Source organism: Alexandromys fortis, unplaced genomic scaffold (assembly GCF_014885135.2).
Source record: "Alexandromys fortis isolate MF-2015 unplaced genomic scaffold, M_Fortis_MF-2015_v1.1 scaffold_229, whole genome shotgun sequence".
NCBI classification, from domain to species: Eukaryota; Metazoa; Chordata; class Mammalia; order Rodentia; family Cricetidae; genus Alexandromys; species Alexandromys fortis.
In genome coordinates this window covers 1,022,100-1,047,603 of record NW_026068122.1, presented here as the reverse complement: position 1 = coordinate 1,047,603, position 25,504 = coordinate 1,022,100, and the positions used below count along the sequence as shown (strand labels likewise).

At 36.4% G+C, this 25,504-nt stretch overlaps 1 protein-coding gene across 1 annotated transcript in view; it reads left to right on the top strand.

Moving 5' to 3' along the window:
• Ano3 (anoctamin 3) overlaps positions 1–25,504 on the top strand; it is a 292,415-nt gene that overhangs the window by 103,340 nt on the left and 163,571 nt on the right. The window contains exons 3-4 of the mRNA XM_050125418.1: positions 17,375–17,569; positions 19,271–19,342. Of these exons, the coding sequence (XP_049981375.1) occupies positions 17,375–17,569; positions 19,271–19,342 (267 nt within the window). The remainder of the gene's footprint in view (positions 1–17,374; positions 17,570–19,270; positions 19,343–25,504) is intronic.

Here is a 25,504-nt window from a genome sequence, read left to right as displayed (position 1 = left end):
CAGTACAGAGGCTCAGTCATAGGACTCAGTGAGTGTGTGCAAACAAATATCAGACAGTTTCTGACTCTTCTTTGCTTCTTTCTTTTATCTGGTTTCTGCTACCTAAGAGAATCCTTCTCATATTCCTTGCATTCTTATATGTCACAATAGGTGTGCCTTACAATCTCATAGAACATACGTGGAATATGCAGTTAATTGAAATCAGGGTCTTCTGTATGCTAGGAAAACACCCACAAAGAGAGCTACATTTTCATCACGAGGGGATTTTAAATATATTCTTAGTACCTTGGGAACTAGTCACTCAAAGCTTCAGCATCACAGATTTGAGGCTTCTTCAATGTTAGCATTCCATTTTAATTGAATGCATTTGTAGTCATTGGCTTCTTCCCATTACCACATGTAGGCTGAGACAGGCAAATACTTCCTGAATTTTTATAATGCCATGCCCCTCCCTGCAGGCAAACCACTTTTGCTGGATTTGCTGTTTCTTCAGCTTGTCGCCAACAACTTTGATGTGATGTTGAATGTTAAAGCTTCAAGCACCATAACTTTCCAATATGATATCATGGCAGGCACTTGGTATTGAATACCTAATTGGTGTGCCCCTGAAATAGTCCCTGAAGAAGACTATTTCTCCAGATCTCAGCATTTCTGGGATGCCTAGAGTTCTTGTCTAGAATTGAGAATTTCCCTTCCATTTTAGCATGTCTATTGGTGTAACCACTGTTTAGGTCTTGTTTAGACCATTACCTATCATTGAGATTTTTTAAAATTCTTCTCTTACACAACATATTTTAACCACATTCCTCCCTCCACTCCTCCCACTTCTCCTCTTCATCCCCCCTCTTCCCCAGATCCTCTCCTCCATTTCCCTTCAGTGCAGTCCTCACAGGGATATCAACCAAACACTACAAACCAAGTTACAATAAAACTAGGTACAAAATCTCGTATCATGACTAGATGGGGCAACCCAGTAGGAGGAAAATGTTCCCGAGAGCAAGTAAAAAAGTTAAAGACACCCCCATACACATATACACTCACTGTTAAGAGTGTCATAAGAACATCAATCTACAAAAACATAGCATATATGCAGAGGACCTAGAACAGACCCATGGAGGCTCCATGATTGGCACTTCAGTCTCTGTGAGTTCCTATGAGCCCTGTTTAATTGAGTTTGTGGGACTTGCACTCCCAGTGTCCTCGACACCTCTGGTTCCTACAACCTTGACCCCTTTCCCAATCTTCTGCAGGGCTTCCCTAAACTCTGCCTAATGTTTGTTTGTGGCTCTCCGAAGTTGCTCCCATCAGTTGTTGGGTGAAGCCTCTCAAATGACAATTGGTCTACTCACTTATCTGAGTACAGTAGAGTATCATTAAGAATCATTTCATTGACTTCCTATTATGCCAGTCATGCTTTCTTCTATCCTGAGTCTCTACTCTAGGTTATCCTGCCTTTGGATCCTGGCTATATATATATATATATATATATATATATATATATAATTGAATATATATTCAATATATATTCCATTTCAATTGGAATACATATACTCCAACTGAAATTTGTTTCTTGGTATTAGAAAGCCTGAATCATACTCTCAGAATTAAAAGAAAAAATCTTTTCCTTAACATGCAACATCATGCATGAAGCATTTTTGAAAATCACCTTCATATTTTCTTCTTTATAAATTTTCAGCAAGTAGAAATAATGTTGATATTACATGAGTTATTAGTTTCTAAAATGGCCCATTTCTGAACTTCTTACTAAATGGGATGTCTTAAAAGCAAAGTCTTAGTTGAATGACAGCAATAATCACACTTCTCTTGCTATTTATGGCTGCTGAGTTGCCGGACGTTCTTGAGTGGCAGCAACATTTGGGGACTAATTCATCAGTTCTAATATTTGTAATGTTCTTTCTCATTAATTTTTAAACCTTCTTTACTTAGAACAAGAAACACAATCTAATAAGGGGCAGAACTCTTCTATAAACACATGAAGCAAGACTCTTACAGAAAACCACACTGATAGAAATTCAGAGAGAAAGTAATCACGCAGTGCCCAGTCCCACCTGATACATGTGCATACAGCTCTAGCATTTAAGGCGCCTAAGGGATCACGGCTGAAGATTATAAGAATCAGAATAACAGGAAGTTTTCCGGGAGAGTATGTTTTCTACTACTCTCACAAAAGTTACAACCATAAAATCCTATCAACATGATAAAACTATGGAGAGAGAGGGTGGAGGGAGATAGTACCAGAAGAGACCACTGGAATTTGGGAGCATTTAGGGGAGGTTATGGAAACCTAATGTCATAGATACCCCTTGTAATCTACAAGAGTAAGCCTGGAGAGGAGCCCTAGTAATGGACAAAATGGAGCATCTACTATAACTAGACAAGGCGCTGAAGGCATCTTCAGACTGGCTGTGTCCTGAGCTCAGGATATGCTGAGTCTGTGCTGCTCCTCCTTTGTAATTATGGAGATCGCCTGAGAAGAGGTTCCAAGCTAGTGACAGAGCTGCGGATGTGACTTTAGTCCTGCTACCCCGGAAACAGAATGCTAAAGTCTTTCCCTTCAATTTACCTTGGGAGATAAAGGATGTTTGGAGAATAAATGAGGGTTCACCAGGATTTGAATGAACCCTGAGACTCCCTTTGGATATTGCTGTGTGAACTGTATCTCAATTATTCCTGGGCCTCCACACCAGTCCAGAGAGAAAGCTTATGTTGGGGTTTGGACCCCGACAATATTATTGTTGCTATTTATTTAATATGCAAATTGTGTTCAGTGTTCTCTGACCAATTCATTTGTTTGGGTTCAAGTAAAACTGTTCAAGATTTAAAGGACTAAACTCCTATCCTTTAAGTGACTGCATCTACTCTTACACATATTGCAATGAAAATAAAGCTGTATGACCATAGCCAAGTAAAGAATCGGGTCATAGGAAATGAGTGTGTGTGTGTGTGTCTGTGTTTTCTAGTTTAAGGATTCTTTATTATTATACCTAATTAGATTATTTTTGGAAGTTCATCAGTTGTCTTACACAATCCCTGAAACAAATTCTTCAGGAGGCAATACAAAAAAAAAGAAATATGATAGAAAAATTAGAAATTTCAGTTTTGTTGTGGTGGCTTGAAGTGAGAATATCATCTATACCTACTCAAGCACCTCATGCATTCAGAAAGACATCCTCAAGCCTGCATGAAGATGCTACATGAAGAGGTCCAGTGTTGTACCTGACTCTCATTGAGTCCAAAGACATCTATTTATTATCACACTCTATTACTGGGAAAGGGTTCACAGGGACTCTAACCTCTCTGTAAGTTAAGAAGAAGAGGGTAACATCAATGAAAGTGCATGTCTATTTTAGGAATTATGGTTCCAGCTTCTGCTGAAAGATGAAACAGCATGTAATAAATTCATATTGAATTTCTTTCACTTTTTATTTCATTACACTTCATCTTTTTTCCTGTAAAAATAAAGAGAGAGAGAGAAATTTCTATTCCTCTTTATAAAGAAAATGGTGGAAAAAGCAAAGTGCCGTATTGAGATTGTTTACATGAGACTGTATCAAGGTTCAGTGAAAACCAAGCAGCAGTCAGGCATATGCTCTCTTTCCCTCACCTTTAAACTGGACATTCAATATCCATGCTACCAGGTATTTCCAGAAAAGACTAAATGAGAGGAAAAGATCATCACTTGACTGAGATGCACCTTCCAATTGGTGTATAAAGAAGCCCAAAGAGAAAGGAATACCTTTGTTTCTTGCTGGTGAATGTGTCTATCCCTGTTGATACTGTTGCTGCTATTATTTGCTGACGCCAGACACCAGTTCCTGCCCTTACAACATGTACTGAAGACAAGCAAGACTGAAATGCCAAAGAAAGACCAACAAGTACTGAATATTCTCCAAGAATCTTCTGGGCTCTTAGCCCCGAATTGGGACTGCTGAGACATCAGCCTTTTAAAATGAGCAGCTACCAGGTTTTTGACTTCTTCAATGTTCACATGATGTTGGTTATTTTACTGAATCCCTATTGTAGAAGATATATAGTAAATTCACTTTCATAACACAAACACACACACGTTGTATTTCTCCAAAGAACTCTTCCTAATACATTTTTTGTTGTTTTTATTGAGCTATATATTTTTCTCCACTCCTCTCATTTCCTACCCATTACCTTTCTATCCTCTCCCATGATCCCCACTCTCCCAAATTGCTCAGGAGATCTTGCTTTTTCTACTTCCTTTGTAGAGTAGATTAACCTAGATAACAAAGAAACCCTAAGAGAGACATACTTGGACTTAATACATTTTTTAAAAAAATTATTTGTATGCATTTCACTGGTTCTAGTTGCTAAAAGACAAATACATAATTAAAAATTATCAGGAAAGATTAATGCCTGCTGGGATATTTCCATCTCTTTGATCAGTATTCAACTGGACTCACTCTCAAGAGGCCTGCAATAATAATGTCTTTTTCTGAGATTTTCTCTGAGGCCCCTACACCCTGACAGTATAGTATAGGAACAGAAAGGTTTTATAGTGACTTTCAGGACATGGATACTATAATTTCATGCATGACCAGACTCAAAGTAATAATATAACTGGGGATTCTGTGAATTTGAGTTTAATTTCTGTTTTGTACTTATTATTATGAATGTCCTTAAGTTTTTTCACTATTAATTATGGGTGGTTAAAATTACAGTTGAGAATTTTTGTGAGAGCTAAATGTATTTGTTCTGTGACATTTCATGAAGAAACATGAACAAACACCTGTTTACCACAGTTGGAGACTTGACATCAATGAAAGAAATGATTTCACTGATCTAATGAGTTTATGTATGAATACATGTTTCAGGTGACTGTGGTCTAGGCTGTGTGTATATGAATTCTCTGTGTTTTAGTCAAGAAATTGAAATAAGCTCGTAAAGATTGTAAAGTGTTAAGGGTGCCTTATTTCAACTAATGCAACAATACAGATATAAAGTGGAAATACTGTGAAAATTGACAACATACCTCATGAGTTAAGGTATTTACAGGGACTAGTTATTCATTGGGGCTTTCATCATTGGGCTCAAGAGAAGGAGACACTTAGTTGCTAAGAATATGGATTTCTATTTTGATTTATGAACTAGATTACATTGGCATTGTCTCACTGTGCATGCCTTTCCAAGGATGACTATTCCTTTAATTATGTGCATGCCTAAATATACATAGGCACAAGATGATAAACAGGAAATTCTCCCCAACTATTCAGTCGAGGACATAGTTTTAACTTGTTGAATGCATCTAAAAACCAGTCTAGGCTAGGCTAACCCATTATCCAGAGTCCCCAGACTATTTTACAGTATGTAAGGAACAGAAATGGAACCAATGTCCCATTCAAGGGACCACCAAAGGGGAGGAACTCAAACCCAGTGTTTAAAGTAGTAATACCTAAAACTTCCTGCAGGTGGAGGTCCTGGGTTGCTAACAGGTTTCAGGGATGTTGTTCAGTTAGGGGTATGTGTATAGTCCAACCTAGGTGAAGTCCAAGACTGCTGTATTATTCCTTATGTCTGCCTAACTTATAGATGAGGAGTTGCCTACAGTGGTATTGTTGACTCGGAAGTAGTTGAATCACCAGCATTGTGCTGATAACTAAGGAAAACAGTGTTGGCAGGATAAACCCCACTGCTCATCAATCATTTACTGCTTTCATAGCCTTGAGCAAGGGCTGTGCAAATCTTTTAAGTTTTATTTACTTCCCAAGTGCGATTAAACTGTCTTTACTTTCTAAGTATTGTGAATTTTATCTCCTTCCTGAGTCTCATAAGTGCCTCCACTGTCCAGGAGGGGATGTTTCAATCTGAGGAAATAGCTACACAACAGTATCAACTTTCAGGCAGAAATGGAAGACCAATTTATAACCAAATATCAATCAGTACAATTTACCACACTAACAGATTTAAACTGAGTTAACATGACCTTTAAGATCAGGAACAACTCAAAGACCTACTTTTGGTATTCCTGCCCAATATCCTATGAGAATTTATAGAAAATCCAGTGGGAAAAAGAATAAAACTAAAAGATATGCAATCAGATAAAAGAGAAATTAAACTGATCATACTTATCAGGATTAAGTTGGGGGCTGACAAGATGGCTCAGAAGTTAAGAGCACTAGCTATTCTTCCAGAGATCATGAGTTCAATTCCCAGCAACCACATAGTGCCATCTCATTAAAATGACATCTGGTGCCCTATTCTGGCATGCAGAATGCTGTATACATAATAAATAAATAAATCTTTTTTAAAAAAGCCTACTTGGGCAAGAGAGTGTGACTTGCAAGATTAAGTTATGTAGAAAAGTCATAATTAAAAACCTGTTTCTGGTGTTAACAATTACATTCGAGGGTTCACAGGAGCGAGCACTCATCCTCTCAAGAACAGCAAGTGCCATTTACCACCAAACAAACATTCAAGGCCCTGGAAGGTTTTTTTTATAATTGAAATGTAACTGAGATCAAGTTGATGTGTGTATTGATTTATCAACAAATGAATAGCTTCTGAAAGCAAAATGGAAATTCTCAAACTACCAGAAAAAAAAAAGGCTTTAAGGAAAATATCCTTCACATTGACCTTGATATTGCATCAATAATTTAGATAATAGAAGCAAAAATAAACAGCTGAAATTACAATAAGAGTTTAGTCTCATTATTCACGCAATCTCAACACCGTTCAGCTGAAAAGTGGATGAACAAATCATGATTTATCTAGACAATGGAGTGACTATAAAATACAAAGCAAAAATCAATTTAAAATCAGACAAAGACCTTAATGTAAGATCTGAAACTGTGTAGGAAAAACACTTCACGATGTACACATATGCAATGACTTATGAATAGGACTCCAGTAACTCAGGAAACAGGCCAAAAATTGACAAGCGGTATTGCATTAAATTAAAAAGCTACCGTAAAGCAAAAGAAACAATTACCAGTATAAAGAGATGTCTATAAAATGGAAGTCTTTGCTAATGTATATGCACTGAGAGGACAGGAATCATGTCAGACGACTCTTTGGTTCTAGCAGGGATAGCAAAGATTGTCCTTTCTCTGTTTGATTACTATTTTGTCATGTTAAGGCTCAGATGTCTACATTTGTCTTAGTCTATTTTTGAAATTTCTATTCCCCTGACAACATATCAACAGAGATCAAACCACACACACACATGCACACACACACACACACACACACACACACACACACACACACAAGCCAATGAATTGAAAAGACAGTTTTCTTAAAGGAAATACAACTGAAAGTGATTGTACATGCTTGTAATCTTAATGCTTGAGAGACAGAGGCTAAGGGGTCATTAGGGAAGTACTAGTTCTGGACTGCATGCCAACACCCTGCCTTTGACCATCTAGCACAAAAATAATAAATACCAAACAAAAATACAGAAGACTAATACATAGCTTCAGAGAAATGTGAATCTGATGTACAGGAAGAGTCCCTATCATTTCAGCCAAAATAGCAATGTTAAAAAAGCATGTAGCAGTAAATGCTGGCCAGAATATAAAGGAAAAAAGAACCCTCACATATTGTCACACTGTTTTTTTTTTTCTCATACGTGGAACACAGTGGTTTTTAATAACATGAATTTAGACTTGGGACCATATGAAAAGAGGAACAGAGGAGAGAAAGGAGTAAGAGAATAAAATAAAGATAATATGAGTAAATAAGGTCATTGTATATTATGTACTTTATGAAAATGTCATAATGAAAGCTACTGTTTTCTGTAATTAATATACAAAAATAAAATTATGAAAGGAATTACTCTTCATGCTCACAGATGTAGATTCTCAAATGTATTTTACTATAAGAAAGAATGTTAACACTACAAGATATGTATGGTTTGGTTACTATGACAGGATACCACTGAACCCAAAGTTGTAATTAGGGCTATACAGACTGCAGACTGACCAGCAAATCCCTTGGATCCATTTATCTCTATCTCCTTCCTGCCAATGTACTAGGGTTACAATACACATTGCAGCTTCTGGCTTTTATGTGGGTGATGGAATCTGAATTCTGTTCCTCATGGTTACATGTCAAGTACTTTGAGTTCTTAGCTGAGGTATAGTTCTAGCTCAATAGCCAGTACCATCTTAATCAGAATATCTGTGGTTACATACAAAATAATCCTGTGACTGAACAAAACCACTTTCCATCATAAGGTGATATGAGGATCCATAGACCTCACCTGAGAATCTAGCCTCTTCCTCCTGGTTTTCCTCACAGCTGCACATAATTCTGTCACAATGTTCTATTGTCTCAGAAGAAGACAGATTATGAATAGTTAGCTTAAGAGGGAACTCTATTTATGTAGCACCCGATTTTGTGTTACACCCTCGGTACAGTTCGCGCGCCCCTGTACCATACGCGAGTCGGGCAAGAGCCTGGAGATTGAAAAGAGCACACCGAGAGACCAGGGTCATTCGAAAGGAGATCAGCCGAATGCCATTTATTTAGACTTGGGGAAATCCTTAAGTAGCTAACTGCTGAGCAAGGATCTCCGCCCAGTCAGGTGGGAAATTACCATATTAACAATGGAGTAAATGTCCTGCAGCTCACCACCAGGCGGGGCAGGGAGAGCACAGAAACACACAGGAAGCTTAGTTAGCTGAGCATAAACTGTCCCCGCGAATGCACCCCAGGAATAAGGGAGACCAGGGCCCTACAATTTATGTAGCTATAAAAAAATTGTCACCCATTCTAGAGTGTGACTTTTCAGTGGTGTGACAACTTTAAGGTCATCCATCCTCCTGTATATAACTCCCTCACCACGCTCCTATAATTACACACTAAATAATTTCACCACTCAAAATATTGCACTTAGATAGGATCATGAGTTTCTTCCAGTCTTGGTGCCCAGGCTAGGGTGAGGAGATATCTCCCCAGGAAAAAATTTACACATCAATTTCAAAACCCACCTGTGTACCAAGGACTGAACTTCAGTTTTGTAAATCACAAACAAACAAAAGAAAAGAAAAAACCAAGGAAGTTTATCCCATAAAATGCATGTGAATTTTAGTGAGACAAGAGAGTACTTAGCTAAAAAATAAACTTTAGTGTAAAATAACTCAAAATAGAAAAACCACATAATCTGTCTGACAATCACAAACTATAATGTTTAAAATATGATTCAAAAGATAAAGGCTTAAGTAATATTCAAGCTAAAATGACTTTCTATAAAGTATTTATGATTTAAAAAAGATTTTGGCAATGCACTAACTATAAGTACTGCAACATAATTAGTGAGCAATAACAATGAAGACTGTTTTTTGTTACATATCCTTCTTCTTTAAAAATTGATTAATTTTTTTTATTTTTTTAATTAATTTATTTATTTATTAAAGATTTCTGTCTCTTCCCCACCGCCGCCTCCCCTTTCCCTCCCCCTCCCCCAATCAAGTCCCTCTCCCTCGTCAGCCCAAAGAGCAATCAGGGTTCCCTGCCCTGTGGGAAGTCCAAGGACCATCCACCTCCATCCAGTAAGTGCTAGTAAGGTGAGCATCCATGAAACTGCCTAGGCTCCCACTAAACCAATAGGTACAGTAGGATCAAAAACCCATTGCCATTGATCTTGAGTTCTCAGTAGTCATTGTCCACTATGTTCAGCGAGACCGGTTTTAACCCGGGCTTTTTCAGACCCAGGCCAGCTGGCCTTGGTGAGTTCCCGATAGAACATCCCCCTTGTCTCAGTGTATGGGTGCACCCCTCGCGGTCCTGAGTTCCTTGCTTGTGCTCTCTCTCCTTCTGCTTCTGATTTGGACCTTGAGATTTCAGTCCGGTGCTCCAAAACCCAGGATAGCCAAAACAATCTTACACAATAAAGGAACGTCTGGAGACAAATTGATTGAATTTTTAAATTTACATGCAATAGCAGCAACTGGGATTTTACCATTTTAGACTGGCTGAAGAATAATTGAGACATTTTCTTTCAGCATTAATAGAATAAGTTTCCCCATGCATGAGCACTTGAAATTAGTTTTCACTTATGAAATATCAAGCTGGGTTTCAAAGCAGATGTATAAATTTCCAGCCTTTGGCACAGTGTGGCAAAGCCCACACATAAGAACAACAACGACAGGTGGCTAGAAGTGGGAAGTTGTGTGACTACAAATGTTCAAGGGAAGCTAAAATATAGAACAGGTTGTGCCCCGATACAAGCACTGCTTACACTAGCCACAGTGTGTTTGGGTTCAGATTCTATGCATCAACAAAATTACATCTAGCTAAATTATAACTTTTACCAATAGTAGGCATATATGAATATCTATGGCTCAGATTTCTTATGTTTAATGTGATATTATACCTGTGATATGTTATGGGTCTCTTGAAAAATCTCCACTTCTTCAGAGAAGTACAACATGGGATTTTTGGTAGGTTCAAGTTGCTCGTGCAGAACACAAATGCTTTTCTTGAAGTCTTTGGAATGGGACAGCCTGTGCTGCCACATTCCTCTTGGCAACAGCACAAACTTTGTAACTTTGCAGCTTGCCAGAAGCACTACAGGATTTTAGTGCTGTATCCTAATCTGAACCCAGGATGTGTTCTCACTACTATCCACTTCCATACAGAATACAGAAACTCCTGTGCCAACATAGAAAACACACACACACACACACACATTGAATGGGGTGCCATAAACACAAACATAGTTACTATGTTGGCATTTGCAAGATATTGAATATTTTACTAGCATGACTTGGGCCAAAAAGAAACAACTGCTTTTCATATCTGCCTGTAGCCACCATGCTGCTAACAAAAAATTAAATATGTTATACTTAATGTGATAAACAGATACTATGACTGAGAAATTTAGAATGAATAATTATTTCTAAAATGTTCTGTTTTTAGCTTTTCTCACACAAGAGTCAGTTTGGCAGCAAAATCTTAAAGGTATCTTCTCCATTATGGTGAAGAATTCAGTTGTCTTGAGTTACAATCTAGGAACAGATGCAGGGTCATATGTTTTAGACAAACATGGTTAGATGACGATCTGTCATCAAAAATTCTGAATGCTGAAATTCCTTTAATAATTATTACATGGCAATCTATTAAAAGATTACCATTCTTTCTTCCAAATATTCACCTGCACCCTTCTGCATGAGGATACATGCAGCCTATGCTATATTAACTAGCAGAAAATGTTCATGGTTTCATGGACTAGAGGGGGATAATTTGAAGAGTATATCTATCTACACTTGTGATATGTTCAGTATTATTTGTGATCCCAGTAATAATCAGACTGTCTCAAACTGGTATTCCCATGATTTTCAAACAAGACAGAATTAGATGGTGTATGAAAAACAGAATGTAGTATGTATTATTTTCTATTATATCAATTCTATTATATTGAAATTTTAACCAGGAAATTTAGGATAAACATTTAGTTCCATTTATCAGCCTCAATCAGAATAATTTTCTGCGCTGTTGAAATTCCTATAATCTCCCATGAAGAGGGACACAGTGGTTGCTATTGATTTCTAACTTAAATTTGTAAAGAATTCATTATACTACTGGTTTTGTGTGTCAACTTGACGTATGCTACAGAAATCACAAAGGAAGGAACCTCAGTTGAGGAAATGCCTCCATGAGAGCCAGCTGTAAGGCATTTTCTCAATTAGTTATCAAGGGGGCATGTTGGGTGGGGCCATCCTTGGGTTTGTGATCCTGTGTTCGATAAGAAGGTGGGCCAAGCAAGTCACATGGGAACCAAACCAGTAAGCAGCTCACCTCCATGGCATCTGGATCAGCTCCGGCCTTCAGGATCCTGCCCTGTATGAGTGTCTGTCCTGACGTTCTTCGGTGATGATCAGCAATGCTGAAGTATAAGGCTAATACACCTTTTCCTTTTTTTTTTTTTTTTTTTTGGTCCTGGTGCTTCATTGCAGTGATAAAAATCCTAACTAAGACAAATTGGTACCAAGAGTGGAGTTTTGAGGTGACAGACCTGACCATGTTGTTTTGGGGAGGATTGTAAAAGGACTTTGAAATGTTGGACTAGAAGAATCATTGAGTGTTATGAGCCCAGCGGGATATTCTTTAGGAGCTTGGGAGAATCTTAAGAACAGTGCAGAAGATGGGATCCTGGCTTGAAAAATTTCAGATGAAAGCTTAAAGACTCTATTGGTGCCACTTGTTATTTTGAATTATGATCTTATGGCTCTGGTTAGCTGCTGATGAAGAATCAACTGTGACTAACAAGACACCAGAACTACTAAAGTGAAACCTTCATATTACTGAGACAATTGATGCTGGTTATCTGGAATTAAGAAATCAGCGCTATTAAAAAGAAACCAGCATTAAGGTGAATTTTGTGGAAAGTGTATCCTGAGAGTATAAAGATGCTGTGTTCCAAGGGTGACCAAGGTTGTACCTTGTGTTGGCAACCAGACTAGGTAATGTGTAAATATTACTCACCTGGTACTAGGTTTGAAGGCATGAAGGTGTCATAGTGGGCAGCTGAGAGTTGGCACTTCAAGAGGCCAGGAAAGGCCATTGATGAAGGTGCAGCCTCAGTGGCAGTTGAAGACCCAGGACTGAAGGGGTCATGCAAAGAAGTCATGGCTTGGGAACATGCAGAGAGTCTATGTGAGGATATTGCTGAAAGTGCAGCCCAATGCAGCAAAGGACCCAAGCCTTTTGGAGATGTCAGCACCATAGGAAGAATACCTAAAACAGTAGCAGTAGTAGATGTTGTAAGAGGCTGCGTATTTGTTCCCAGTTTCTCAGCCTCAAAATAATCACTCAGAAACCATATTATTTGCAATACTATTTGGCCAATAGCTTGAGCATATTTCTGACCAACTCATGTCTTAAATTAACTCATCTCCCTTAATCTGTTTATTGCCACAGGCTGTGACTTACCAAATAAAGTCCAGCATCTGTCTCCAGTTGGGATTCATGGTTTCTCCCTGACTCCTTCTTATTTTTCCCAGCATTCAGTATAGTTTTCCCTGCCTAGCTCTGTTCTGTCCTGCTCTGCTATAGGCTCAAAGCAATTTCTTTATTAATCAATGTTATTCACAGCATACAGAGAAGAATTCCACATCAAATGGAGTGGAGCCAGCCAAAGCCTAGAAGATAAACTGTGTGTGTTAATGGGTGGGGGCAGAGTCAACTCCACTACCCTCACCCTAGAGCAGGCTCACCTGTGTCCCCAAAAACCCTAGTGTGCTGTCCTGGAGAGTTTCACATCCATAGTGAGGAGTGGAATGATTATTCTCAGAGAAAAACATTTTATTACTTGAATAGTTACAACCTATTAAAGTTACAGAAGCCCAGGACATTCCATAACCTTGCTGCCTAAAAGAATAATCCTTTCTCAGTGCTAGTGGCCCATTTGTAAGATAACTGGAAAATTTCAAGATAGTGAAAATTGAAAAAAAAAGAGGAAATGAAGATGGACAACTTATTACACGATCCAAAGAAATAACGATATTGATAATGAACTACATCTAATTTACTTACAAACTTGACTAAATTAAATCTTAATGAAAAAAAATCTGTGCTATCAACTTTTCTCTGACTTCTCTGTTGTTTTCAGTTTCTAGGCAGTGTAAAGAGAGCCTTTGTTTCACAGTAACTCATAAACAATGGGGATCTCTATGTTAATTTCTCAGATAAATCCATCAGTATTAGAAAATTGATGGTGGTGGGGGCTGGGAGGGCTGTCACTCAGATCCAGTATTTGGGAAAAATAGTAAAACTCAGATCAGAAATTAATGAAATAGAAACAAAGAAAATGATACAAAGAATCAACACACTTAAGAGCCAGTTGTCTGAGGACATCCTAAGTAATTCAAGTTACTCCCTAGCTCAATATTTGTAGAATGGTAATGTTGATGTCTTATTTAAATTGTGAAATTAATATTTAAACTAAAAGAGCTTTTATACTTAAAGCAGAGTTCCAAAAAGCAGATTATAGTAACTTAGGTTTCAGAATATTACAGAGTGAATTGGTCATGCTCATTTGAGCGAGGTCTTAGTCTTAATAGTATCAAAGAACTTTATCTTGTCCATTGCTGAATGACTAAGAATTCATTTGGATACTATGTGTGATGACATAATGCCAGGTACTCAAACTGTGTATGTTTATTAACTAGACAAACATGAGTCCAATCCTCATGCAATATGCTCCATGCTTGAAAATAGAAAACTAGATAATAAACTCATAAAAAAACAGATAGAGTCCATAACCAGGGTGTCTACATGGAACTGACCTAGACACGTTGTATGTATGTTACAGTTAGGTAGTTTGGGTCTCTTGTGGCACTCCTTTTACTGATTCACATTACCCAACCTTAATACATGAGAATGTACAACTTAATGTGACATATTTTGTTGATATCAGTGTGAGACCTGCCCTTTCATGAACACGAACACAAGAGGGGTGGATTGGAGGTGAGAACAAAGGGGATGTGGGGGGAGGACAAGGAGGAGAGGAAAGAGGGGAAACTGCTGCCAGGGTTTAAAATAAATAAATAAAGCCATTCTACATATAAATGGTAAAGGGCTGAGACAGAAATCAGGGAATGAACACCCTTTATAATAGCCATAAATAATATAAAATATTTTAGTGTAACTCTATCTAAGTAAGTGAATTGACCTGTATGATAAGAACTTCAAGTCTGTGAAAAATAAATTGGAGACGATATCAGAAGATGGAAAGATCCCCAAGCTCATGGATCCATAGGATTAACATACTAAAAATGGCCATCTTACCAAAAGCAATCTACAAATTCAACACAATCTCAATTAAAATCCCCAAACAATTCTTTATGGATTTTAGAAGAAAAATATTCAACTTCATATGGGAAAATAACAACAATAAAACCCAGGGTAGCTAAAAGAGTCCTGTACAATAAAAGAACTTCCAGAGGTGTCACCATTCCGATATCAATCTCTACTACAGACTTATGGTAACAAAACCCAGACATATGGTACAGACTTATGGCATAAAAACAGACAGGTAGATATTTGGAACCGACTCAAAAACCCAGATGTAAATTTACACACCTGTGGACATCAGATTTTTTAAAAAGAAACCAAAATTATATAATGAAAAAAAAAGAAAGCATCTTCAACAAATGGTTGTTGTAATGATGTAACTGAAGGTTGTTGTAATGATGTTGAATGATGTAGAAGAATGCAAATCAATCCCTATCTATCACCCTGAACAAAACTCAAGTTCAAGTGGACCAAAGAACTGAACATAAATCCAACTGAATCTAATAGAAGAGAAAGTGTGGAATAGCCTTGACTTCATTGGCACAGGAGGCAACTTCCTGAAAAGAACACCAATTGTGCGGACACTAAGATCAACAATTAAAAAAGTGGTACCTATGGAACTAAAAGCTTTTGTAAGGCAAAGGACACTAGGACACTGCCAATAGGACAAAACAGCAGCCTCCAGAGTGGGAAAAAATCTTTACCATCCACACATCTGACAGAAGACTGATTTCCAATGTATATAAAGAATTCAAGAAGTTAGATATCAGAAAAATAATAATACAATTAAAATGGGGTTAAAAAATGGGGTACAGAGAATTCTCACCAGAAGAATCTGAAGTGGCTGAAATACACTTAAAGAAATGTTCAACAGTCTTAGACATCAGGGAAATGCAAATCAAAATGACTCTGAGATTCCATCTTACACCTGGCTAAGGTCAAAAATACAAGTGACAGCCTATGATGGAGAGGATGTGGAACACTGGAAGCATTCTCCATTGCTAGTGGGAGTACAAACTTGTAGAGCCTCTATGAAAATCAGTATGGCATTTTCTCAGAAAATTAGGACTCAGTCTACCTCGAGACCCAACAATACTGCTCTTGGGCATATACTCAAATAACGCTCAGTTATGCTACAAGAACACTTGCTCAGCTATGTTCATAGAAGCGTTATGTGTCCAGCCTTCTTATTCTTAAGAATCCCAAATTCTATCTGTACATCCTGCTTAGTTTTCCCCAAAGAACATTTGAATGTTTACTTATGTTCTTTGTTATTTATAATAGACAGCTCTGAAAAAAAGCCCCAGAGAAAATAATTACTTAGTACTCTGTTATGGAGGTTATTAAGCAAACTACTCTATAACACAAATTATTCTGAGAAGTCAAAATTATTTGAATATGTTTTTTTCTGTTATCTCTTGATCTTAGTCTTTAAAATGGCTTTTGGCCCTCAATTGGAGGGAGCAGGTGGGATTTTTAATGGTAGCTTAGAGTATTCCTCAAGAGAATAAATGTCTCCATCATTGTCAATACAAAGTCCTAGAAAGTTAAGAGATTGGATGTAAGTTCTTTCAATCAGTTCACAATTCTTTCCCACATGCATTTATTTCATGTTTTGTTTGCATTAAAGTATCAAATACATCATCAGGTAATTACTGTACTTGAAGGTTTATCCATGTTGTTTTCTTTTGAGAGAAAGGAAGAGATGGGGTAAGAAAGAAAGAGGAATAGAATGAGAGAGGGAGGGATAGGGAGAGAACGAAAGAAAGAAAGAAAGAAAGAAAGAAAGAAAGAAAGAAAGAAAGAAAGAAAGAAAGAAAGAAAAGAGAAGGAAGGAAAGTAGGAAGGAGGGAAGCAATCAAGCATATTTGGGTTGGCAAAAAGGTGGGTAGGTTCTGGGATGAGTTGAAGGGGTCTAACCCAATATACTGTATACAGAATTTTAACATAAATTTTATTCAAAATTTCAACATCCCTATCCATTTGGAAAATGCAAATTTTAAAAAGAAGAATTCTGTTAAGTTTTTAGTGCTAACAGATCAAGCTCTCTCCATGAAGGAAGAGATCCTTGTAGTGGTACAGTAATACTCTCTCTTAACTCTTGCTCACTGGTCAATTTTACAATAGTACAACAGTCAATTGTACTATTCTATGTTATATTTTTCCAGCTTCTAAATGACTGTTTAATTCATGTGTATTTTATATGGAATACAATATGGGGTCTTTTCAATAACACTAATTAGGATGTGTTGGGTTTTGTTTATTTTTCTGTTTGCAAACCTAAATTATTAACATTACTCACAGACAATCTTAATAACTACCATCATAATTGCATTAATATGTGTCCAGTTTCTTTTATTACAGAACCTTTAAAAATGGTGAATGTTCAACTAGATGAGAACCTACTTATTGTCATATCTATGTGCTTTTTACCTTGACAAAAAAAAAATAAAATAAAACCAATTCATTTCTCAAATCTAGAGTTTTCTTTATCTTAAGAGTATATTCCATGGACAACCATTATAAAACTTACTTGTTGGTCTCTGATGCATAAATTTCATTACTAATAGTCAGCATTTTGTATTTATAGGTATGAACATAAGCAAAAGTGAGATAACAACAGAAGCTTCATTGAAACCATCTCGGAGATCCCTGCCTTGCCTGGCCCATAGCTATGCTCACTCAAAAAGCTTGAGCCAATCTGCTTCACTCTTCCAGTCTACTGAGAGTGAATCTCAGGCTCCAACTTCTGTAACATTTCTTTCTACTGATAAACCTGAGCATGGTGAGTGATAGTTCAAATAATCTTCTGTTAAGTTTTTTTTTTTAAGTAAGGCATTTTAATAATTGCTTCTTTTATGCTTTGCTACATTTGGCTAATAACTCTTTAGGGATGAGTCTGCCAAAAGTAGGAGATCAGTACACTATATGGGTCAACAGGAAAGGCCTGTTGGCTAGATATGTGTTTATTTCTGTCTTGCTTTACAGGTTGCCTACCCATGGGAATCTGACCTTTAAATAGGGTGTGTAAAATGAAAGATAAAGCCAGATCATATAGCCCCTATTTTATATCCCTGTTGTTAGACCATCCCAGGCATAATTTACAGACTGTATTAAGTAATATGTCAGCAATAAAGAATTCTATTTCCTTATAAAAACACCATCAGGAAATACTGAAAAAGAGCCTACATAAAAATAAGAAATCTGTACATAAGCACAAAATCTCAGGACAGATTAAATCTTGCTAGTAAAAACAGATAATTGAACAGTAATAATGAAAAATATCAAGTATTTAATAAATTATCAGTTCTTCAACATAAATAAAAGTGAAAGAAAATTTACATGTTGATTAAACATCCAGGAAAAATCACAAACACACCCCAAAATACAAGCAATTAGTACATGCTTTTAAATTATAATGCTAAACATAAATGATCTTAATTCTGAAATAAAGGTATAGATTGGCTGGCTCATTAGAATAGAAATTGAGATCTAGTTCTTCCTGTCATTAAGTAACTGACACCATTGTCATATAAACTCATAATGGATGTATAAACAAAATATGACCTATATTCACAAAAGAATATTATATGAGCTATATTTACAATGGAATATTATCCATCAAGAAAGAGAAAATGCTTGTCACTGCACATAAAAAATAAAATTGGAGATGATCGTGTGAAGTGAAAAATTCCAGACTCAGGGAGAAATAAAATATGCTTTGAATCTGGGGGGGGGGGACAGGTCAAGGCCAGACTATTAGAGAATAATCAAAGGATCCGTAAGAGGCAGAAAGAGAAAAGAGGGAGATGGGAGGGCCATGATAAAATGATTTCAGGAATGCAATTTCACAGTGAATCCATTTGTTATAGAATTAATATATTTAAAAATAAGAAACAAACTGTTTTAATTCATAGTGATGCAGTACAGTAGAGTTGATTCCTGAGGATGAAGTGGTATTGACAACATAACAGGGTTGAAATGTACAGGTTTTACCAAAAAGATGTCATATTGAAGAAATTTGGGGCAGAGAAACTCTTTTTTACACATTCATCCATGTAAAACACATTATATGCCTTTAGACCACATGTGTTCATAAAATCGAATCATGCTCTGTCATTCAATAGGTGTTTATATTTTACCATTCTCCTCTTAATGATTTTCTTATGCAAATGTATTCCATTAAGAGTCCCTTTAATTCCTTCTTCTCCTGGGTCACTTAGAAATACTAATGTTTTCTTTTCAATAATAAGTCAACTTAGTCATTTACAACAGTGTTAATTGTTCAAGAGAATGAACATGTTAAAATGTAACATGTGTTTAGTTGAAAGTTAGTTTTAACTATGGTTTAAATAAAATTTACATCTCAATATATTAACTTAAAACATTTCTGTGTAATTGAATATCATTTTGAAGTTGGATATTATAGTAATTTTTGTAGTTATATATTTACTTCCTCAAATCACAAAGTGCTTTTGTTTTTCAGTTAGTTCTGAAGAGAATAAAAAAGATTCTACCCTCAAATGTTCCTTTGCTGACTTCAGTGAGTTTTGCTTGGGTGAGTTAATTTCCAATATATTTTTCTCTCTCCAGAAATAAAGAATATTCATCAAACCTAGAACAATTTTGTATAAATGTTTCACTTTTGCTCTTTAAAACTTGAGTAGTGAATATAAAAACCTGAATTTTATAATTTTAATTGATTTATTATACAATTTAAAACTCAAAAATTATAAGAAGACTGTAGTGAATAATACTATAACAAAAAGTCAGTAAATTTTAATTTTAACTTCTTATGAAATTTTTCCATTTTATACAAATGAGTACATTTATATTGATATGATGAAATGTACCGAATTTTGCCACTGAATATTTTTCATGCCAATAAAAGTTGAAAGATATGTCTTTCTTCTCCATTAATGGAATATATCTATATATATATATATATGCAGATAATATATATGGATAAAATATATATTTGTATATTTTTCCTATAAAGTTCAAAATGAATCTATTTATATCTAACAAACTGATCATGAGTTTTCTTTATGAAAATACTGATGGTGTCTCTACATTGTCTATGTATTAAATGTGAACAGATTATAGACTCCTGGAAGCTTTTGAAAATCTCTGATCTTATCAGTAACACATGATCAAATTTAATTTATCTAGGGGGTGACATGAATATCCATACTTTCTGCTATTTTCTGGATAAACATAAAGTGGCCAAGGTTAAAAATGTCTAATACAATATTTTTATCTTGTCCTAATTTTTAAGGCATTGTCAAGACATTTCAATATATCCAGTCCCTTGAATGTTGTTGTGACAACATTCTGAGAACTACAAATTAATCATGTTTTTATAAGACCTTTATAACCTGTGTGGCATAAAAACAGGACTAGCTCACTTATTTCCTAATTAAAACACTGTCTGGTTAATTTCACATAAATCATCAAAAGGAACATTTAATCAGAGCAAAAGCAAATTCTCTGCTACTGTATCTCATTTTGTAGCATGCTCTTCAGTCACTTATTTTCTGAAAACAAACCAACATGAAAATACTTGGTTTCCTTTGTTCAACACAGTAAGTGAAGTTTTCATTAAATTTTCAATAATTTAGTTCCACTTAATACTTTAACAATTATGCCAGGGTCAAACACTTTTATTACAATTCTACAGATCTTATTTTTGAAAATCGTTGTTCCAAAATTATCAAAAATTTTGATACATGGTAGATTGTAAGAAATAGTGTTGGTGGGTCTCAATTCATCTGATGTTTATTGATATCTTTCTACTTGTCCAGCCTAACAACTGAACACCTGATATTTTAAATATTGTCAGTTTTTCAATATCCATTCATGTTTTAAAAACAAGAATAAAACTTCCATAAAATTATAAGCCTGCGTGCACATATGCGTGTGCGCATAAACATACGCACACAGATTTGAGTATGTAATCTAAGCCTGTAACTCCAGTATTCAGTGTGCTGTAACAGATTACAGCTCTCAGGCTAATTTGAGCTCATAGCAAGACTAACATTAAAAGGAAAGAAAAAAACTAAAGTTAATTAACTCATTTCAATTTTGACAAACCATATTTAAATGGAAAACTGCCATTATAAGAAAATTTGCTAATATCTATGTGATTATAATAATGTGAAACACCCACATAATCCATGTGGATGTAGCTCCTAGTTAAAAGATTCTTTTATCACTTTTCTCCGAGAAGGCTCTCTTTGCAGTAGATGGTGAATATCATACAGGCTCACAACTGGCCAAGATGTGGAGAATAAAAGATTTCAGAATTCTCAGTCATTACTAAATATATATACTGCATCCCCTCTTCTAGCAGATCAAGGATCATGGTGGAAAGGGGAAAGAAAAGTATAAAAACATGAAGAGGTGGGTAACTACAAAGAAACAGTGTCTACAGGATGCATCAGGAAAGTTGCAGACATAACTCACAGTAGTTATGGCAACACAGACAAAACTATGAAATGCCAAACCAGATCAAAACCCAGGTTGGAGATGGGAGTTTGGCATGGAATTCAGTGACTAGCCATGGAGACATTGTCTTTCTGCTGTAGAAGAAAAGACAGTCTTCTCCACCATTGTATCCCTCAATAAGTCAACCACTCTCTAACAGAAGACCACACATGATGTTTCAACAGCAAAAATGGGTCTTGACAAGGAAAAATAAAACACAAAATATGGTGGCTATTAAAGTAGTTATGTATCTGAGATTAATTAAGAGAGCAATTATGAAATTAACAGTATAACTCTACTTCAGAACTACAGTACTAAAAACAGCCTGGTATTGGCATAAGAACAGACAGGAGGACTAATGGAACTGAATAGAAGACCTGGATATTAATCCACACACCTTCTAACACCTGATTTTTTACAAAGAAGCAAAAAATATCAAATGGTAAAAAGCAAGCGTATTTAACAAATGATGCTGGCCTAACTGGATTATCAATATGTAGAAGAATGAAAATAGACCCATATCAATCACCATGCACAAAACTCAAGACCAAATGGATCAAAGGCCTAAACATAAAGCCAGCCACACTGAACCTTATAGAAGAGAAAGTGGGAAGTACACTTGAACACTTTTACACAGGACCACTTCCTAAATATAATACAAGCAGCATAGACTCTGAGAGAAACAATTAATAAATGGGACCTCCTGAAACTGGAAAGCTTCTGTAAAGCAAAGGACACAGTCAACAAGACAAAACAACTTACAGATGGGAAATAACCAACTTCAGACAGAGGTCTAATCTCAAAATATACAAAGAACTTAAGAAATTGGTCATCAAAAGAACAAATAATCCAATAAAAAATGGAGTACAGACCTAAACAGAGAACTCTCAACAGAGGAATCTAAAGTGGCTGAAAGACACTTAGAAAAATGTTCAACATCTTTAGTCATCAGAGAAATGCAAATCAAAACAACTCTGAGATCCTATCTTACACCTGTAAGAATGGCCAAGTTCAAAAACACTGATGACAACTTATGCAGGGGAGGTTGTGGGGAAAAGGGAACACTCCTGCATTGCTGGTGGGAATGCAAGCTGGTATAGCCCCTTTGGCTATCATTGTGGTGATTTCTCAGAAAATTAGGAAACAACCTTCCTCAATATGCAGTAATACCCTTTTTGTGTATATATCCAAAGGATGCTCAATTTTGCCACAAGGACATGTGTTCAACTATGTTCACAGTAGCATTGTTTTTCATAGCCATGTCAATGTCTAGGGCTTTGGGGTCCCTGGGTAAGGGCTTTGCACAAAACAGGACACAGGGGATGCAGAGTATGAACAACTGCATAACAAACTTTATTTTGTATGGCCTTTTATACAGACTAAAAAGCATTACCTCAACTCTGAAACCCCCCTTTACTCACATACATGATCATGAGAAACTCTTGCCTCTCCTTGTAAGAAACAATACCTCAATTAATAACAGTAATAAAAATGAAAAGAAGTACATAGAAACAAGGCAAAAAGTATACAGAAGCAAAGCACTCCTTTGTAACCTGTAGAGTATGAAGAACTGAGCTCAAAGGCCACTTTCTTATCCAGGGTACAGATTCTGACAGAATGTTTGAGAAATGGGCAGAGAAAGTTTGCTTTCATCTATGCTTGGTTTGCCAAGCAACCGTTTCCCAACTTCGTCACATTTGTCCCAGGAGGAGCCTGGACTCTAAGCCAGTTCTTGTCTCCACGTAGTCAGAACCTGGAAACAAACTAAATGCCCCCTTGACTGAAGAATGGATAAGGAAAATGTGGTGCATTTACACAATGGAGTACTACACAGCAGAAAAAGAAAACAATGACTTTTTGAATTTTGCAGGAAAATGGATGGAACTAGAAAACATTATTTTGAGTGAGGTAACCCAGACTCAGAAAGACAATTATCACATGTACTCACTCATAAGTGGTTTTTAAACATAAAGCAAAGAAAGCCAGCATACAAATCACAATCCCAGAGAACTTGGACAAGAATAAAAACACTAAGAGAGACATACATAGATCTAGTCTACATGGGAAGTAGAAAACGACAAGATCTCCTGAGTAAATTGGGAGCATGGGGACCTTGGGGGAAGGGGAGTAGGGAGGAAGGAGAGGGAGGGAGGGGAGCAGAGAAAAATGTAGAGCTCAATAAAAATCAATGAAAAAGAGAAAAAGTATAAAAACAAACTGTCAAATAACTGAAAAGAAAGTCACTTGTATCTCTACAGTATGGTGTTTTTAATTAACTTTGAAAGGTTAAATGAATTGAAATAAGAAGCATTCAATGCAATTAAATATACATGAGCATGTTAGCAATGCATGTTCACCTTCAAATGCAAGCAGTCTTATTTTTTGCATTTACCTTCAGAGTGCAGAGCACCACTGCTTTTGAAGTTGAACTGGAATTTCCAAGTACTGAGAACCAAACAAGTACATCTGGGAAATGACTATTCCTTTTACAGTGAATTATTTGGCACTATCCATGAGAATATTAATGCTGCGGTATAACTCTGTATAAACAATGTTGCCTTGAGGACTGATATCTTGTTCTTGCCCAATGGAAGAGGCCTGAAGGAAGACCATATTTTTTTTTCATTAGAGCTTAAACTACCTGCAGAACTTATGTTCTAATTACTTCTCCAGCTACTATGATAACTATTGTGATAAAAAGCAACTTAAAGAAGGAGGGTCCATGAAGCATCTCCTAAAGCCAGAATGTCATTGTAATCTGTACTAATAACACACACACACATGTGCACACACACACACACAAGTGTGTGTGTGTGTGTGCACATGTGTCCAAGAGCATAATTCAATCATATTATTCATTTATTCACAGATACACTCACATAAATCATTCAACAAAATGATGATTTTGAAATAATTTGTTTTGGGATTCTCACTAAAATTGAAAAATGACAAGGATGTAACTATTAAGATAGTTACATTTGCTTATGCTGAGACACAGTAAAGCCAGATAGCTAAGAAATAAAATAAACTTATCTCATCAAAAACAGTATATTTGGCTTCGGCAACTCAAAACATACATTTATCTCATCAGGTTGTAATATCCTTAATAAGGGCTCTCATTATAAAGTTAAGGCATTTATTTGTTTTCTACAAGCTCAGTAGTTCAGGCTGACTGAGTAGTCATTTTTATTCCTTAGAGTAATATGGCCAAACGAGTATATGGCAATTTTGCTTTCCTTAAATTGACATTATCTTTACCAAATTCTATTAGTGTTTTTATCTTCTCTGAATTGAATTAACTTCCCAGTAGCATTTAATATCAAACATGATATAAGAAAGAACTTCCTACTAATATTTCCAACCTAATTAAGGATTACAGAGATAAGAGAATTATCCTTAAAACTCCATTTTTGGTGATGACATTGCAGTTATTGTAAATGTTTAAGGTTATTTGCCAAATTTGTTCCATTAACAAGTATTCTTAGTACAACTTTATTTGTTTGTTTTTTTTTCTTTTAAATTGTTATTTACTTTACATACCGACCATAGTTTCCCCTCCTTTCCTACCATTACCTCCCGTACCTCCTTTCTACCCCCACCCAAGCTACTCCGCAGAAAGAATAAGGTCTCTCATGGGAAGTCAATGAAGCCTGGCATATCAAGTTGAGCTCCTACCTACTGCATCAAGGCTGAGTGAGAAATCTCACCATCAGGAAAAGATTCCAAAAAGCCAGCTCATGCACTGGACACAGGTGTTTGTCTCACTGCTAGAGGCCCTGTAAAGAGACCAAGCTTCACAGCTGTCACCCATATGCAAATGTCCTAGATCAATCCCATACAGGTTCTCCAGCTGTCGATCTAAAGTCCCTGAGCTCCCACGAGCTAAGGTCAGCTGTCTCTGTAGGTTTCCCTATCATGATCTTAATCCTCCCCTTTGCTCATATAATCCCTCCTCTCTCTCTTCAATCAGACTCCCACAACTTGGCTTAGTGCTTAGCTGAGGAGCTCTACATCTACTTCCATCAGTTACTAGATGAAAGTTCTATGATGACAATTAGAGTAGTCACCAATCTGATTATAGGAGAAGAACGTTTCCACTATTGCTAGGAATCTTAGTTGGCATCATCCGTCTGGATTCCAGGTTTCTCACTCATGCCATAATGGCCCTTCTACCAAGATGTTTCTTTCATCATTCTCCCTCTCCCTCCCTCCTCCAACTTGATCATCCTGATCC